Source organism: Microtus ochrogaster, unplaced genomic scaffold (assembly GCF_000317375.1).
Source record: "Microtus ochrogaster isolate Prairie Vole_2 unplaced genomic scaffold, MicOch1.0 UNK27, whole genome shotgun sequence".
Classification (NCBI taxonomy): Eukaryota; Metazoa; Chordata; class Mammalia; order Rodentia; family Cricetidae; genus Microtus; species Microtus ochrogaster.
The window spans coordinates 3382117-3400689 of NW_004949125.1; the positions used below are offsets into that span (position 1 = coordinate 3382117).

Consider the following 18573-nt stretch of genomic DNA (forward strand, 5'->3'; position numbering starts at 1 on the left):
GTCCTTTTGCTTACAGAATAAACGCTTTTACCCACCGAGCCATCTTTTCTCCCAACATTCTTTCAGGCTTTGTTGAAATGAGGGCTCAGGCTAACCCAGGGTGGGTAATGCACGTTGCTTACAAATAGCTTCTGTGTGCTTTATGCTAATGGATTGGACTTGATGGGTATCAAAAGCAGCCTTTTAGATCCAGACTCCGAGAGGGGTGCCTATAGACCATGCTTCAAGAAAATGGGAGCATCACGAATGAATATTAATATATATTAACTTGCATTATTGCTCGGTGTGTATGTGTATGGGTGGGAGTGGGTGTGTTATGGTGTGTGCTTGGAGGTCAGAGGACTGCTTACTGGAGTCAGTGCTTTTACCATGTGGGGCCTGGGGATTGGACTCAGGTAGCCAGGCTTGGCAGCAAGCACCTTTACCCACCAAGCCATTCCACCAGCCGAGGGACTAATATTGAGAAGCATTTATGATTGATGATATCTGTGTTCAAAGCCCCACCCTGGCACATTATCGTGTTCAGAGTGCTGTTGATTTTTTTTTCCTCAGATAGGAAGCTGTTATCTTGAGATAAGGAAGCTCACAGGCACAGCATCAGGAAGTCACATTTTCGTTCATCAGGACTTGAACAGACATCTCTTGATTCCCAGATTGCTTCTCTATGTATCTCTATCACAAGCTACTAACCATCTTATCAACTCACAGAAGCATACCTCATGATCTAGGAAGCAGCAGAATGTCCGGGGTTATAATTTTTGAGGTTATCAGGAAATTGGAGCCTTTGAAATCATCCTATAACCTTGAGCAAAACGGTGAAGGCTGTCTGCTTTGATGAATAGGTGCTGGGGGAAGTAGCCTTTGATTCAATGGGCAATTTGTAAATATAAAACAGTTGCTGGAAAATTTTATTACAGACGAACTATCTCCTCCCTTACAATATTTGCTTTTCTTTAATGCAATTTAATCCAAGCAGAAAGGCCAGGAGGGCCCACAGTCAATGCTAAGGAGAGGTTACTGGAAACGAGACCCGGAATGAGAAAAGCAAGCCATAGATTTGGAGCAGGGGCGAACTGAGGCCGTCTGCTCAGCCCTGGGCTGTGCCCACGGGAAATTGAATTCAGAGCTCCTACTGCATCATAAATCCAGGGCAGCTGGCAGCAAGCCAAGGGAGACTAAAGCTCAACTCCAAGGGCATCTGACGCCAGACTGGCCAACTCCTGTAATAATGCTTGCTGAGAGCCGGGTCCCAGCTGTGCTGGACTGGGATTAGAGTTCAACGTCATGACTACATTTATTTCCAAGCCTTCTACTTTGTTAATTTTAAAATGCAACCAGTCCGCAGGAAAACTGAGACTCCATTGTTAGTATACATCTGAGGGATAAAAGGCTGGAATTATCCTAACATCCTGAGGATGAAGAAGGGTGGAGGTGGGGAGAGGCTGATGTCAGAGGGTTCATTTTCAGATTATTATTATTATTTCAGACTGGGTCTCTCTAGGTAGCTTTGGCTGGCCTGGAACTCACTATGTAGACCAAGCCCACTTTGAATTCATAGAACTCTGCCTGCTGGAATCAAAGGTATCCATCACCATACCCAAGTTTTAATATTTTTAGAAATAAGCACTTAAAAAAAAGATTTGTTTAGCCGGCGCGCACTTTTAATTCCAGGTGGATATCTGAGTTTGAGGCCAGTTTGGTCTACAGAGAGAATTCCAGGGCAGCCTGTGTTACACTGTCTCATTTTTTTTTTAAATTTTATTCTATGTGTACCCATGTTTTTCCTGAGTGCATATATATGCACCACAAGCATGCCTGGTGCTTGTGGAGACAAGAAAGTGTGTCACATACCCTGGAAATGGAGTTACAGACTTGTGTGCCTCCATGTAGGTGCTAGGAATCAAACCGAAGGGATCCAGAAAAGCAACCTGTACTCTTAATTGCTGAGCCGAGCCATCTCTCCAGCTCCTTATTCTTTTTTAAACTTTTATTTTCTTTTTAATTAGGTGTGTGTCTGTGTGTAGATATGTGGATAGGAGTGCAGCTGTCTTTTTGGAGCTGGAGTTACAGGGGGTTCTGAGTTTTCCCATGTGGGTGCTGGGAACCAAACTCTGGTCCTCTCCAAGAACAGTAAGTGCTCTTAACAGCAAAACTATGTCCCCACACATTATTTGTGTGCATGTAATGTGTGGACGCTCACGCGTGCTGAGGTCACAGTAAAACTTTATAGTCCGTTCTCTCCTACCTTTAAGGGGGGGGGGCAATCATCAGCCTTCACTTCTGGATTTTTTTCCCACTCTCCTACTCCATGCACGCGAGTCGCAACCCTAGCCACTTGGCTTTGTAGAGTGGGACGTCCCCGTGCTCCCGATTGACAAGTCTTCGTCTCTAGGATGCTCTAGAGTGTGAGAATGGAGGTTTGAGGGAGTGTGCTGCTCTGCAGGATCCTGGTCTCTGGGCTAGCAGCAACTGCAGCTGCTGCAAGGCCGGGCGGGGTTTAGAGGGCGGGACCGCTCAGTGTCTAGGCTCCGCCCACACCGGCAGGAGAAGGCGTGGTTTGCGTCACGTGACTGTACCCGAGCAGTGAGGCCCCGCCCGGCCCTCCGAGGAGGCCCGGCCGCGACCCGGGCCGCGCGCTCCGAGTAGCTCCACGGTTCTCCTCGCGGCTGCTTCTTCTGATCCCGGCTTTCAGCCCTGTCGCTCCCGCCGGCTCCTGGCTCGCCGGCTGGCGGGGAGTGGCCTCAAGATGGACGAAGGCGGTGGCGGTGAGGGCGGCAGCGGTGAGTGATGGAGGTGTGGCCCGCTCGCTGGGCGGCCCGGAGGCCGGGGGTCGCGCTGTGGGAGAGCCCACCGGCTTGAGGTGTGGGGCCGGGGGTGGGGTGGGGTGACGGCGATCGTGGGGAGGTGTGTAGGGTGAGGCCGGGGAGCAGGCTTCGCAGCCCTGGTGAGAGGACATGTCGGAGACCTCGGGGTCGTCTTCCAGAGCAGACGCGGGTCGGGGGTTCGAGGCCGGGGTCTCCGCGGCGCAGCTCCAGGTCGCCTTTCCGAGGTAGGGGCACATTGCGGGGCGACCTTCCCAGCGTCTCATTGCCAAGGGCGTCCACGCCCTCCCAAGCCCAGCTGTTTCGGACGGGCCCCGCTCCTTTTCAGCTCTCCTCAGGTGGCTGGAGCTAGGAAGCTCGTGGGAAATAATGAGGAGGGCAAAGTTTCCAATTTGGATGTCTCAAGGGTGTCCATGGGGGGGGGGAGGAGGATGGTTGGAAATCATGACCACGTCTCTAGTTTTTAATCACAAGTGTTCCCTGCGAATGGCTTAAGCGACAAGAGGGGCAGACTGCCCGACTCCGGGTCTGAGCATGCATTTTTACCAAACTGAAAAAAATGCTACGGGGTGGGGGGACGTGTAAAAATCAAGAAGGGGGATAAATGGCTCAGTGACAGAATCCATGTCTAGCATGCCCGAGACCCTGAGTTTGATCCCCAACACTGCCAAAGGGAAAATATAATTAAGAAATTAAAGGGATCAGATGGGATCCCTTTAAAACCGAGGGTGGGACTCAGGAGCCACAGCCAGCAAGGCTTAAGACTCCGGGGCAGGTGCATGTGGCACACACCTCTCCAGAAGAGGGTTATCAGTTCTCGGTGTTGCTCAGGCTGTTTGTGCCTTAAGTTCCATCCTGCTGCAAACGTGCTGTTGGTTGTAAGCTACTCAGTGGAATACAAATTATTGTGTCGTCTTGTGGATTTGGTTTTCCAAAACAATAGTCTCCGTATGTGGAGTGGATCGTTGATTGAGGAAGCGAAGGGTTAAGTTCCCCTCATTTTCACCCAAACACCCCAAGTTGGAGCTGTCTGGACTTTGAGTAACGATCTTCCTTTTTGCTGACAGAATGATCAGAGTCCCATGTAATAAGGGAGTGTTTTGGGGAAGAAGGAAAAAAAAAAGGTCTTAATTACAGGCTGCTGGAACAGCTGCCTGTAAGAATCAGCAGTATTGAAGGCTTCCCCGTGAAGTGGTTAATCAAGGTGCCTTCTAGAATTCCAGAGCTTCTCAGATGTTTTTTCCCCCTGAAAGGAACGAGGTGGCCGGGCTGGTGGGAAGTTGGCACCCTTCTTGGCATTTGCCACGTTCATTTCTCATAGTAAAAGCCAGGGGTAGCACAGTGGCACCGAGTGGGTGTTTTGTTTATGAAGAGAAGGAACCCAGTTACAAACCCTCCTACATACCGGCTGCCGGGCTGGAGACACAAGATCCCTGGGGATGCCTTGCCTTTCGCCTAGATCACACTTTGACGTAGTACTTTAGGAAAGACAGTGGCACTAGTTAAACAGTTGACATTGGAATTTAGGAAGCCAGCTGGTTTGGGGATGGCTTTTCAGGTGCTCCAGAACCTGTGAGTCCACACTTGTGAGGGATTCGAAGGTAAAAGCCAGACACGGAGGGAGAAAACCTAGAAGCCAATGTGTTTCAGCAGTTCACAGAATTTGAGAATTATAACAAAGGATGATATTATATATCAAAAGGGCTTAAAACTATCTCTCGGCTATTAATGTCTCTTGAGACTATATCCCAGAGAAGCACTCTGAAAGTTAAAAAAGATGTTACAGCCAATGATACTGCATTCCATGGTAGAAAGGAAAAAAAAAAAAAGAAACAGTAATGCCCATCAGGTAAGATTACTTTGATGAGACATTTAAAATAAGTAATTAAGAGGCCTGCTGTCAAGACAGCCTGACAGCCCGAATTCAGTCTCCAGGGGCCACAAGGTGAAGGAGAGAACCGCTGCCAGTGAGCTGTCTTCTGCCCTCCATAGGCAAGCAGCAACAAGCTCGCGCACACACAATTTAAAAAGTTACCCGGAGTAAGTAGTTATTTTTATACATTCTGCTCTAGACAGTGTAGACACCGGAGCTCTCTGGAGTTTTCTTTTTACATTTCCCAGGTTTCTTGAATAAGAATACATGCATTACTTTCAAAATTGAAAAAAAAACCCAGCTTATAAAAGATGTGGTAGACGCACAGTGTCGTTTGATCCACCTTCCTGGGACATTCAGCAATGAAGAGATTTATCGATTTTTCTCCTGAAATGCCGGACAGTGCTAGGTGATAGAAAACAACTTTTTAACTTCCATTGATTTGACTTATCAAGATCTTTTCCTGTTTATAGTGTGGAAAGACACTGACAGGTACTTTTGGCAATCTTAGAGTATTTGATTTTGAACCAAGTGAAAATCTTTCACAATTTTGAAATGTGAGTCATTATATACTTATTGTATGAACCTGATGGACTTCTGTAGAACTTTTGATCCTTGGAGGGTTGACGTTAACATACAGTTACTGGTATTAATCCCATTTCCATTTCCAAAAACTGCTTTACCTTAAAAATAATTGATGTTGCCGGGCGATGGTGGCGCACGCCTTTAATCCCAGCACTCGGGAGGCAGAGGCAGGCGGATCTCTGTGAGTTCGAGACCAGCCTGGTCTACAGAGCTAGTTCCAGGATAGGCTCCAAAGCCACAGAGAAACCCTGTCTCGAAAAAACCAAAAAAAAAAAAAAAAAATTGATGTTTTTTCTTCCTTCTTTTTTTTTTAAATTTAATAAAACTATTTCTGTTACCAGGGAGTTACAAAGCATAGCATTATTTGGCATATCATTAGAGTATAGAAGAGCCCTTTAATCTGCATCTGGGAACTCTGTTTCAGCTTGCTTAGAAGAGAAAAGTTAAATTTATTCAAACAGTAGTTATAGCAGAGGCTGAGGATAATTTAAAAGATCTTTTTATTGTTTGTGTGTAAACAGATAAAAGGAACTTCAGAAATTGATTCCTACTTGAGTTTTTATAATTGAACTTTTTGTCCAGGCTTTAATTATTTGTTCTTTGCAATGCAAGATAAGGAAAGGATGGCGTATGAATGGCTGGAAGGCGGTTACAAGGAGGAGCAAGTGGGGGTACGAGATTACAAGAACACATTGTTCCTTGTAATGTGTGCAGAGTGTAGTTAAGGTATTTTTTTTTTTTTTTACTTCCTTTGGCACTGGGTGCCTTTCAGATTTTCTAGAATAGTTCTTGAACTTAGCCTCTACTTAGGAAATAACTGGCTAGTTTGGCTCTTGGCCACCACCTGCGCCATGTTTCTGAATGTGCCGTTGGGGCAGATGAAATAATGGGCATATGTTGTCCCACCGCACTTCCATCTGTGTGGATGCTGATGCTGTGCTCTGAAGCCCAGGGTACTCAAAATAAGTATGAAAGTAAAGCTACGTGGAGAGCCCAACTTCGACCTGTTTGACCAGTGCCAAGCCTAAAATTTGAAAACTGAGTTTTGGTAAGGCCATCTTAGCCTTTGCTGGCGGTAGTGCAAGTTAGTCACAGCTCTCAAGAAGGCTTAATGTCCTCTAGGTCCTGGTGGCTCAGGTCTGTTTCAGGGACTCCCTCCTGCAGGTGCATTTCCTAGACACATAGGGAGTGGTCTTGCCTGGTTGGGTTTGGCAGGTGGGAGCTTTTGGGAGAGATTGGGGCAGAAAGAAGAAACCAGGTTTTCTTGTAGCTGTTCTGCCTCAGGCAGTTTCTCTGCAGCTGCTCTTTAGACTTCTGCTCCTGCCAGCGGTCTCTGCTCTGGGAGCTCCTGTCCTTCCTAGCCCCCAAGCTCTGGAAGTGCCTTCTGCCTTCCAACAGAAGGGAGAGCTTGTGGCTCCTCCTGCTCTCTGCGTTGTCTTACTGTTTCCTGTTTTTCTACCACATGTGTAACCAATTCCCTGCACCAATTTCCCTCTGCTTTAGAGCCTTAAAGAGATGACTGTTTTGCTGTTTAGACCCTGAGGTCAATAGGAGTAATTGGCAATAGCTTTTAAAATCACACCTAGGTCCTCAGACTCAACAATTCAGTTCTAGAATTATAACATGGCGATACATTACACTTGTAATTTTTTTTTTCAAGACAGAGTTTCTTTGTGTACCCCTGGTTGTTCTGGAACTCACTATGTAGACTAGACTGGTCTCAAATTCACAGAGATCCACCTGCCTCTGCCTCCCAAGTTCTGGGACTAAAGGTGTGTGCTGCTGCCACCACCACTGGCTGTATATGTACTTGTTTAATGTGAGGATACATTTGTACTTGTGTAAGGCAGTAAAGGCAAAAGATTATTCATTGCCTTAAATGTCTATTAGCAAGAGACTAGGGAGAATCAACCTTAACATAGGGATGGTGACTGAAGTTACTAAGTCGAGGAGAGAGGCAATTGAGTTGACATTTCAAATTACAAAAGCAAAGTAGGAAAATATGCATTGTGTGCTAGTTTCTTCTTTCTTTCTTTCTTTCTTTCTTTCTTTCTTTCTTTCTTTCTTTCTTTCTTTCTTTCTTTCTTTCTTTCTTTCTAAGGAAGTGCTTGAATATGAATGGCCATTTTGTGAAAGGTTCAACAAGGAACCAAGAACAATAATCACCTGTTCAGAGAGGCTGATGAATTTAAACAGGAAGGAAATGGTTCATTCTCTGCCTTTTTATTTCTTGAAATTGGATTAAGTTGAAATAAGTCTGTCTTCTCCTTTGCTAAAATTAGAAAAGAAGTGTCAGGGAAAAATAATATGCTGTGCTGGTTAGAAACGCCCTTTTTTGTTTGGCATGGTGGATGCCTGTAATCCTTGTGTTTGTAGGCTGAGGCAGGGGAATTGTAGTGAGTTTAAGTCCAGCCTGAACTACACAGTGGATTTTAAGGACAGCCTGGGCTACAGAATAAAGCCTTCTTAAAACAAAAATGAACTATGCCTACAAAACTGGGTGTGATGGGGGCACACCTTTAATCCCAATACAGAAGGCAGAGGCAAGTGGATTCCTGTGAGTTTGAGGTCAACCTCATCTATATAGTGAGTATAGAGAGACCCTTTCTCAAAAACAAAACAAAAACCAAAAAAAAAAAAAAAACTCTCAAAAACCCAAGTGCCAAAAACAAAACAAAATACAAACCTACCCCTATGAGAGAAAGGAAAACATCTCCCTTTACAAAGAGATATTTCAAAGCCACCTTTTGAGGAAATTTGTGTAAGATAAAATACATATTAAGTGTAGTACAGTGTGCTCCCTGTGTGCATTCGCTGTGTTTGTAGGAAACTAGGAACCACTCTGCTTTTGAGAGCTTAAGAAGTGTATGGGATAGATGCTTTCAGATTCTGCATAGAGCATGCTCTAACAGTAATCCAGATGTTAATTCAGTCCCTATCAGGTTGTCACCATAAGTAAGGCCTGGACAGAAATTCATGGAGCTTATGTTTGCATGGGGACACAGATTTAAAAGGTAAATAGATCTCTAAAATGACCACAAATTATTCTGAATGTGTTGAAAGAGGTCAAGAGGTGACAAGGAGGACGTTGGAGGTGGGGCCTAGAAGCAGTGGAGGAGATGGAAGAAAACCCTTGGCTTGGACAGCTTTTAGGTACAGTCCATAGGGCTGGTGATCCAGGCTGAGCCTTGTGTGTGGCTTGGAGCAAACAACAGCAGATTTCACTTACAGTGCAGGAAGCCCATTTCACATAGGGCAACAACATTAGATTTATCTTTCGATAATTTTAGCTAATTTCTGTATGCTCTTTGTCAGGTCCTGTCTCCTGTAGTTTACATATCTTATTTACTCTTCCAAGAATTACTAGCTACAGATAGAAAAATGGGAACACTAAGTAGTTTGCTTCAAATCTCACAGCTGGTAAGTAGTGGAGCCATAACTCACTTGTACCTATGTTCTTGTTTGAGTCTTTATTCTTTGTTTGGTTAATTTTTTGAGACAAGCTCTCCCAATGTAGCCTTGGCTGTCTTGGGATTCCCTTTGTAGACCATGCTGGTCTTGATCCCCCGCCTCTGCCCCTCAAATGCTGGGATTAAAGACTTGTGCTACTAAACCTTCCTTGAGTCTATATTCTTAGCTATTGCCCATTTTGCCTTTTTAAGAATTGTGTTCCTGAGTCCCTAGTGAAGAATGGTTTGGGTAAGGATAGAGGCTGTGGGCACAAGGAGGAAGTTGTAGTGGTCCAGGTGATAGTATAGGTGCTTGCTGGATCGGGGAGTAGTGGTCAAAGGAGGTGGAAACAAAGACACATGTGAGTCACCTCCATAAAAAAATACCAGTGCAGTGGTGCTCTGGAGGCAGAGGCAGACAGACCTTGGTGAGCTCCAGGCCAGCCTGGTCCACATAGTGAGATGCTGACTCAAATCCGGCAAACCAGCAAGCACTATGTGTAATGCCCCGTTGCTCAGAATTAGTTTAATAGCTGTTGACAGTATGTAGTATGATTTTAGGTATTACTGCAAATAAGTCCTTCCATCTCAGTATATAGCAGAGGCTTATCCCTCTATCTCAGTTTACAGCAGTGCCATTCTTCTAGGTGCTCCATCAAACATAAAGTTCCGTCTTTCCCTTCTCTGCCCTAGCCTTTTGACACCCTCCCCCACCTGCTCCTCCTCATCCTTGTTTACATCACTCACATTTGCTCTGCCCTCATCGTAATGGGATTCCTGCCCTCAGACCTTGTCATGGCCCACATCCTCTAGTGGGCTATAAAGGTCAGAGGTTCAAGTTCAGAAAGGATGCTCTGTAGACTTTGTGGGTCATGTGCAGTCTGTCAGAAACCTTGTTTCTCCTCCACTTTTTTTTTTTTTGGGTTTTTTGAGACAGGGTTTCTCTGTGGCTTTTGGAGCCTGTCCTGGAACTAGCTCTTGTAGACCAGGCTGGTCTCGAACTCACAGAGATCCGCCTGCCTCTGCCTCCCGAGTGCTGGAATTAAAGGCGTGCGCCACCATCGCCCGGCTTCTCCTCCACTTTTAACAGTTCTTCCTTTAGTATATACTGAATATATTTATATATATTTTTTTAGTATATATATACTAATTTACATACTTTAATGTATGTTAAATAAAAATCCATTTGTTCTCCTTGACCCCTTTGTAGGTTTTTTGTCTTTTGTTTGTTTGTTTTTTGATACAAGTTCTTACTATATATCTCTGCCTGTCTTGTAACTCACAGAGACTCTCACTTACTTCTGCCTCCTAAGTGCTGGCATAGGCATTTGTCACCACATCTGGCCCTTGTATAGTCCATTGCCTTTCAAAAAAGTTGTATTTTTTAAATTTATATGTATGTGGGTCTGTCTGTGTATCTGTAGAGGCCAGAGGAGAGTGTTAGATCCCTTAGAAGTGGAGTTATAGGTGGTTGTGAGCCTCGTGACATGGATGCTGGGAACTGAACTCAGGTCTTCTGCAAGAGCAAGTGCTCTTAGCTGCCTTGCCATGTTCCAGGTCCCAGTTCTTGCTGTCTCAATAGTTTGAACCATCTTCTCATTTCACTCCACTTAAATTTGCTGGTCTTTCTGCTAGGCACACCCCTGTCTCAGGACCTTTACCCTAGCTGCCCCAAGGACTTGCCCCTCTAGCTGCACCTGGTGTCTTCCTGATTTCATTCAGGATTTTGTGAATGCAGTGTCTCCCATACCACTGAGACAACCCTCATACAGTGTGTTTGAAAGAGCACCCAATGCCACTCCTTCTCGTTTCTCAGCTTCCTTTATCTAGTTCCATTTCTCTTAGCACCCCTTGCCCACTGTGTATTTGTTTATTGTCTACTTCTTCTCTCACAGAATGGAAGTTTTAGCCAGACATAGTGGATACGTCTTTAATTCGAGCACTTGGGAGTTTGAGGCAGGAAGATTGCTGTCAGTTTGAAAAACAGTCAGGGCTACATAGTGAGATCTGTCTTAAAACAAACAAACAAACAAACAAACAAGTTGCGTGAATGCAGAATTATTATCTGCTGCTATACCTTTAAGATCTAAAATGCAGCTGTGTGTGTCTGTGCACATCAGGTCCTTGGTAGAATTGTTTTGGTGTGGTCTGTACCTATATGCGTGTCTGTGTATTGAGGCCGAAGTTGATGTCTGTTTCTTATACATATACACATAGACCCACAGATACACATGAAAAAGGACTATTCAAGGGCTCTCCACCTTATCTTTTTAAAAATTATTTATTTCTATTTTTTATGTGCACTTACCTGCATTTGTGGTTTACCTGCATTTATATCTGTGTAAGAGTGCTGGACCCTTTATCACAGACAGTTGTGAGCTGCCATGTGGGTGCTGGGAATTGAACCCAGGTCCTTTAGAACAGCAGTCAGTGCTCTTAACTGCTGAACCATCTCTCCAGCTCTCCACCTTATCTTTTAAAAACTTTATTTTTATGTTTGTGTTTCCCTGAATATTTATCTATGTCTCTGAATGTCTGTCTATCCATCCATCCATCCATCCATCCATCCATCCATCCATCCATCCATCCATCCATCCATCTATCTATCTATCTATCTATCTATCTATCTATCTATCTATCTATCTAATCTATCCTGTATATACATGCAGTGCCCACAGAGGCCAGAGGATGGCACAACTTCACCCTGGGATTGAAGTTGTGAGCCACCATGTGAGTGCTGGAAATTGAACCCAGATCTTCTGGAAGAGCAGCTGGTGCTTTTGACTGCTGAGACACCTCTTCAGCCCCTCATGTTGTCTTTTGAGAAAGCTGCTCACTGAGCCCAGGGCTCACTAGTTGACTGTGGAACTCCTGCAATTTGCCTGTCTCTGACTCCCCAGCACTGGGCCTGCACATGTACAGGGTGATGACTAACTTTATGTGGGTGTCTGGGACCTGAACTGGAGGTCTTCAGTCTTCTACAGTAGGCACTTCACTGCTGAGCCGCCTGCCAGTTCTCAGTCAGTTGTGGTTACAGGTGTGGAGCAAATTCTGGTCTATTCTCTGTTATTTTCTGTGGGTTAGAGGCAGTGGTTAAAATTTGCTGTGGGGCCCTGTAGTGTGTATTTATGTAAGTCTCTCCTTTTTAATGATAAAACTGGTGTCAACTGTATGAAGGTTTGGCAGCTTGCTTGTAAACGTAAGATGACCCACATAATGGTATATAGACTCCTAGATCTTGTTTGTTTCTTTAAACTTTTCTCACATTCTGTCTTTGTCCTGTGCTGAACTCTGACATGTTGATTCTCCATTGATGTGATTATAGATAATACTGAGATGAGCTCTGCAGGCCTGTCTCTCTCCATAAACAGGCATGGCTTTCTGGGTCTGTTGTTGGCGTGACCGTCACCAGTTGTAAGCCTGATTTCAGTTTTCCTAGATTCCAGCAGATTGCCTTCTTGTTAGGAGCTGGTGAGTACTACTCTGATTTCCCAGCAGCCTCAGCATTTTGATCTCCATTCCTGTTCAGGCTGCTGAATGTCTGTCTCAGGAGTAAGATACATCCCTGTACTTTTTTTTTTTTTTTTTTTTTTTGGTTTTTCGAGACAGGGTTTCTCTGTAGCTAGCTTTGGTGCCCGTCCCAGAACTAGCTCTTGTGGCTGGCCTTGAACTCCCAGAGAATCACTGTACTTTTTAAATTCCTTTTTATTGTTGTTGTTTTTTTGTTTTTTTCGAGACAAGGCTTCTCTGTGTAGCTTTGGAGCCTGACCTGGAACTAGCTCTGTAGACCAGGCTGACCTTGAACTAACAGATCTGCTTGTCTCTGCCTCCCAAGTGCTGGGATCAAAGGTGTGTGCCACCACCTCCTGGCCTATTCTTTTTAAGTATATGGGTGTTTTGTCTGGATGTACATCTGCACACTGGAAGAGGGAAGTGGATCCTATTATAGATGGTTGTGAGCCTCTGTGTGAGTGCTGGGATTGAACTCAGGACCTCTGGAAGAGCAGCTGGAACTCCCAACCTCTGAGCCATCTCTCTAGCCTCATAGCTATAATTCTTGTTGCTTTCCTAGTGTATTTTGGAGGCTCAGACAGGCACACTGACAGCTTGGAGGGCTCAGCAGTGCAGGAACCTCAGAGCTGAAGATGACTTTGGGTTTTTAGCTTATTGTGAGTAGGCTTAGAGAGAAGAGAGGATTCCTATGTGTGTTTTGTCAAAAATGTCTTTGCTTTCTCTACCTTCAGAGGCTGTTTTTACTGAGTGTACAATTGTAGGTTCTGAAGTTCACTCCCAAGATGTTGGAAGGGACCATTTCATCCATTGTGAGGGACTGCCGCAGAGTGTGCCTGTGGAGGAACCAGCGAAGTCTCACTGCTCCCTTGAAGCTAGTATGTCTCTATCCCTAGTTCACCTTCAGCGGTCTTCTTTTTTGCCTTTCAGCTGTGCTGGGCCCAGAGGTGATCTTCCTCTAATCTGTCCTGCCTGGGATTAGTTGGTGCTACTGTTTTTCTTTTTGATAGAGCTATACCAATGCTTGATCTTAAATGAGATATGCAGAATTCTTGATCATTATCTCTTCATTGATTCCTTCTCCTGGAACTTTGATTGCATGTAATTAGATATGTCTTCTGTGTTTCCATGTATGAATCTGAGACTAGTTTCTGTGCTTTTCAATATTTAAAATTCTCTCTCTCTCTTTCTCTCCCTCTCTCTCCTTCCCTCTTTTTCTCCCTCCCTCCCTCTCTCCCTGTGTGTGTATGTGTGTGCGCAGCGGATCGTGGTAGGTAGGTCTGATTCCGCCACGTGTGTGTCCTGGCAGTCAACTCAGGTTTGGGCTGTTTGGATCTGTGGCTGAAATGAAAGCTTGGCCTGTGATGAGTAGGCTAGAGGGGGAGGCAGAGCTGTTAGAACTCAGGGAGGGGAAGGGTGTGTGGTGTCTGTGTGTGTGTCTAGAAAGAAGTCGTTTGCATGGGGACCAGCAGTGGTTCCTTATGCGCGAGTATAGGTGTGCTCACTGTGCTGTGGCTTCAACAAAACTGGTAGGAGGCACTCCTTGGAAAGAGGTAGGTGAGTTTAAAGACATTAGCGGAAGTTCTTATAGGAAGTGGGTTTATTGTAACGTAGGACAGTTTTAAAGTGACCATCCTCCCCGGCTTTTTTGAGACAGTTCTCCCTATGTAGTCCTGTTTTCCTGGAGTTTGCTCTGTAGACCAGGCTGGCCTCAGACTCATAGAGCTTGTCTCTGTCTCCGGAATGCTGGGATTAAAGGTGTGCATCACCACATGTGGTAGAGATTTTATTTTCTTTAATAAAAAAAAAAAACTTGTGACTGGGCAGCGGTGGTGCACATCCTTAATCCCAGCACTTGGGAAGCAGAGGCAGGTGGTTCTCTGAGTTTGAGTCCAGCCTGGTCTATAGAATGAGTTCCAGTACTACACATAAACCCTGTCTTGAAAAACCACACACACACACAAATTGTGAGTGTGTGTTTCGGCATAGGTCAGAAGAAGGTGTTAGCTCTCCAGGAGCTAGAGGAGTCACAAGGCTGCACGAGCCGCTGATAGAGCTGAACACGGGTCCTTAACTTCTGTGCATCTTTCCATCCAGCTCTTTAAGGTGATTTTTTTAAACAATAGATTTTGCCAATCTACTCTAAAATCTACTGAAGATACATAAAATATTTTGATCTTTTGGGAAAACAGTAAATGATTTAAGTAAGGGTGGGAAATATCTCTTGTCTCCATCTGACTTTTGAAATTAGCTGTGTTCAAAAACTTTAAAGTTGATGCCTGGCCCTCAAATGGTGTGATAGGATAGACTCTGGATTCAGAAGCGTTGTATCCTCTGCCTGGAGACAGTCCAGTAAGCTGTTTATTTCGGGTAAGTGTCTTTCCGCCCTATGTAAATATTAGGAGAGATTCACTCGCGTCAACCCAGTTGGCGAAGATGATTCTGTGTGTACTTTCACAGAGAAAGTTGACTTGCTCAGTTATCTCAGTCCTAGGAAGTCACCAGGAGCACTGTTCAAATAGGGGACAGTAAAGCCCTGCTGTAAGCTCTCAGCAAGGCTGTTGTCAGTGGCTAGGTTCCTTCCCCTCCCCCTTTTAACACACTTATTTCTGTAATTGATAAGACCAGCAATTTACTATAGAACTGTTTTGATGATGACTGAAAGGTAATTACTGATAGCTGCTCCCCCTGTTTTCACCCAGATGTTTGGCAACAGGGAGAAAATAGGCTCACTAATTCACTTTCATGGGAACATATAATATTGCTCATTTACTTTGGACAGCGGCATTTCCTATTTTTTCAGACAGATGCATATGAAACACATGCTCTTGGAGTGGTGCTTGCGGTCCCCTGAGGATTCTCGGAAGGAGGAAATGCGTTGACCTATTTGGTTGCTATGAAGTAAAAACAATCTTGTTTTCTTTCTCTCTTTTTTTAGTGAACATCTGGGTTGCATTTATTATTTTCACATTCTGGAGGTTCTTTAAAAGCCACAATTTGATAATATGAGAGTTCATTAAAGCAATAACTATTTAGCTATTTCTAGAATTGATTTAAATATAGGGTGGCTGATGGAGTTAAGTAATTTTTTTCTTTTCTATAAAGCAATACTTAAATAATGCTCTGTGGTTTGAAATCATAAAAATGGTACCTAGGTATTTGGTGGGCATGAGAAGGATTGGTCTGCCTGTTCATTCCTCTGTTCCCTATTTTTGGGCAGTTGTGATCATTGCTGTGTTTGGTCCCCTATTATAGGTCCACCCTGTTTTCTTTCTTTTGCACAGAACCATGTACAGAAGCTATCTCTCCAGCAGGGACAGGGCCCTGGTCACCCAGTCCCAGAGGAGGGCCACTTGAAGGCTGCTCGCAGAGAGGTTTCTTGGGGAGTTTTCCTAAATACCGGGAGGATGTGATTCTTTTCCTTACTTTGGGCTTTATTGAGCTGTGATGGCTAGCCCACTGAGTTCTAAGCCCACACGCTGGTGGATGATTGGTTTTGTTGAATTAATCCCCCTTGTAGTCTGTCTCCATACTTCCTGTCACATAGGGCAATAAAACCCTTATTAGAATGACCAGGAAGAGGTGTTGTCACTTAGAGCCAGAGGCGATTGGCCTGAGGCTGTGGGGCAGCAAGTCCACTTCCTTTTCTCTCCCTCAGCTAGGCTCATATTGCTGTAGAAGACAGAGAAAGCATTTTCCTTTTCTCTAAGTATTCATTAATCATATAGAGTTGTCTTTTTAAGAATGGAGGTAGGTTATATTTTCTTTTTGAGATTAACACTTTGTTCTGCATAAATTGTGTAAACAAAATTATATTTTCATATGTTTAGGATATTTTTATAGTTTCATTTGGCAGACTTATGATTACAGTTCTTTCGACATAAATATTTTTTTAAGCACAGTAAGGAAGAGTGGTGCAGACATTGACAACTTAACATTCTATTAGAAGACAGGACTCCCTTTTAGTTCTCAGCAGAGAGGAAATAAAAGAAAATGATCAAAAATGCCCTTTGCCAAGTTTCACTAATTAGATTAAAATTTTTTTGATTTGAGAAAAGATCAGACAAATGAATTCATTTTTGTTTGTGTTAGAGTATGGGAAAGTAGAGGATTTTAGCATCTTTTAAATGTTTGGCCTCTTCACATGACAAGGCTGTATGCCCCAAGTGTTGGGAGATTGAGTGATTGCAGACTTTAATTCAATACATGACTGCATTTCTGAGCATGAATTATTTGAGAAGAAAATGATGCCTTTCATTGCCACATAGAAAGAGAATCTGCGTGTAGAACAGACCTTCGAAAACACTACGTTTTCTCAGGAATCATAGGCTCTGTGATTCCCGGAGTAGCATGATTCTAAAGCCTTGCTTTCTTCTTGTCATGCTGCCCTGGCAGAACCTTAATTTTTTTCATCTGAAATAGGGTCTAGGCTCTGTTCTGGCCAAGTGGGTATTAGTGTCTGTACTTTCACCTTTGCTTCAGACTGGTCTTTGCATACTTTGCCTCTTGCTCCCCAGACCTTGTCCCATGGCCTTCACTCCTGATGACAGCAGTTAGAGGAGCAGAGTCCTAAGTAGGACATATGTGTCCCGCCCTCATTTGGCTGCTGGGGTAGTAGTTCTGTTTCATAAAATGCCTTAGAATGTGGCTGGACATGCAGAACATGACTAATTTTTCTTTTTAAATCTGGAAAGAACATAAGCTATTTCCCCCGGGATTCTGCCACTATTAAGCTTTGACATTTAGTTTTCAGATTTGAAGTCTCTGTTAACCTTCACATCGCCTCTGCCCTTCTCCTTCACAGTAAAGGAGCACTGGACTTGCTTGTCTCCCTGTCTGTTATTATGGGTCATTTTGGTCTTGCCTTTGAAGAGGGTGGAGGCCGTCTGTTTTAGAAGTGTTTTCACGAGTTCCACATCAAAACTTTTATCTATTTGACTTTCCCAATTTACCTAAAAAAGGTTTTCATTTGTTTGTTTTGTCTTTTCAAGTCAGGGTTTCTCTGTGTAGCCTTGACTGTCCTGGAACTCACACTGTAGACAAGGTTAGTCTCAAATTTACAGAGGTCTTCTTGCCTCTGCCTCCCGAATGCTGCTATTAAAGGCCTGTGCCACCACCGCCACTCAGTCAAAGATTATGATAAGCTAGATAAGAATTAGTCTGGCTAGGGGTGTAACTCAGTGGTGTGGGCTCTGGCCACCGCCATGGTAAAGTCTGGTGCAGGTTTCCCAGCACTTGAGAATTCAGGAGTTTGCTCTTGGGACTGCAGCTTTAGCAGAATATTTTATAGGAGCTCTCCAGCTTCAGGAATTTGGTGTGGCTGATTTTATGTTGGTGTTTAGTGGTCAAGAAATATATCTGGTTGGATTAGTGATTACAGAGTTCAAGAACAGATTTTTACAGATGTGCCTTTTCCTTAATGAAAGGATTAGAAAGTTGGTGCAGGACTGTTTCACCTGCCACTGATGAAGAAGGCTGACTGGCTTGGGCGACAACATTCACCAGCTGAGCATTATCCCACATGTAAGCTAGAGAGGATGTCCTTTATTTTATGGAAATTGAACTTGGTGTTTTTATTCCTGATGTTCCAAACATGCCTCTCCCTTGTCTCCATGTAGAGATAGTCACTTCTGTCCATGTGTTGGATTTTGGAACTGTAGAATTGCCACAGCACTTGTAGGCAGCCCTTTCTATCACCAGCCCTCATTTTGGCTGACACGATAAGTATCATGTTGCTGGAGATAGCCGTGCAGCCTTTCCTCCCTAAATAGCGTCTGGAGAGGCACCTACCACCTCTCTTAACAGTGTTTGCCTGTTTCCTATCTTCTAGGTCAGCCATTGAGATTAATTCCTTCATGGCAGAAGAGTCACCTATCTAGGCTAAGAGTTTGTTCTGACTCTTTGTACGTTCTGTATGCTTAGATACATAGAGAGACATTTTGAACCTAGTTGTTAAACTTGGCATTGACACATATATTGTTTCTGGTTTCCTGATTTGTGTAAGTTATGTTCCCTGACCTTCATATTTCTCATCTGTGCAATGAATGTTTGAAAAATCTAAGTGAAATTTTCAGGGAGTAGACTCTCATATCTACTAGCCCTCAGCGTATTGAGCCCTTGCCTGCTCCAGTTCACAAGTCCAGCAGAGTGAGTTGAAATAACTTCTTTTTGGGGTGCAGGAAAAACTTGCAATTGACAGTATAGTTAGTGTAATTTTTTTCTCTCCAAACTTTGTGCTTTGAAAGTATTCAAATGTACAACATGTTTGAAGTAGTACAATAAACAGTTCTATACATTTACCATTGAGCAGCCTAGTTCAGAATCAGCAGTTCAA

At 44.0% G+C, this 18573-nt stretch overlaps 1 protein-coding gene across 1 annotated transcript in view; it reads left to right on the forward strand.

Annotated features, from left to right (window-relative positions):
- Window positions 1-2584: 2584 nt before the first annotated feature.
- Window positions 2585-18573, forward strand: part of Cyth3 (cytohesin 3) — a 94864-nt gene continuing 78875 nt past the window's right edge. The window contains exon 1 of the mRNA XM_005368026.3: window positions 2585-2780. Within this exon, the coding sequence (XP_005368083.1) occupies window positions 2747-2780 (34 nt within the window). The 5' untranslated portion in view covers window positions 2585-2746. The remainder of the gene's footprint in view (window positions 2781-18573) is intronic.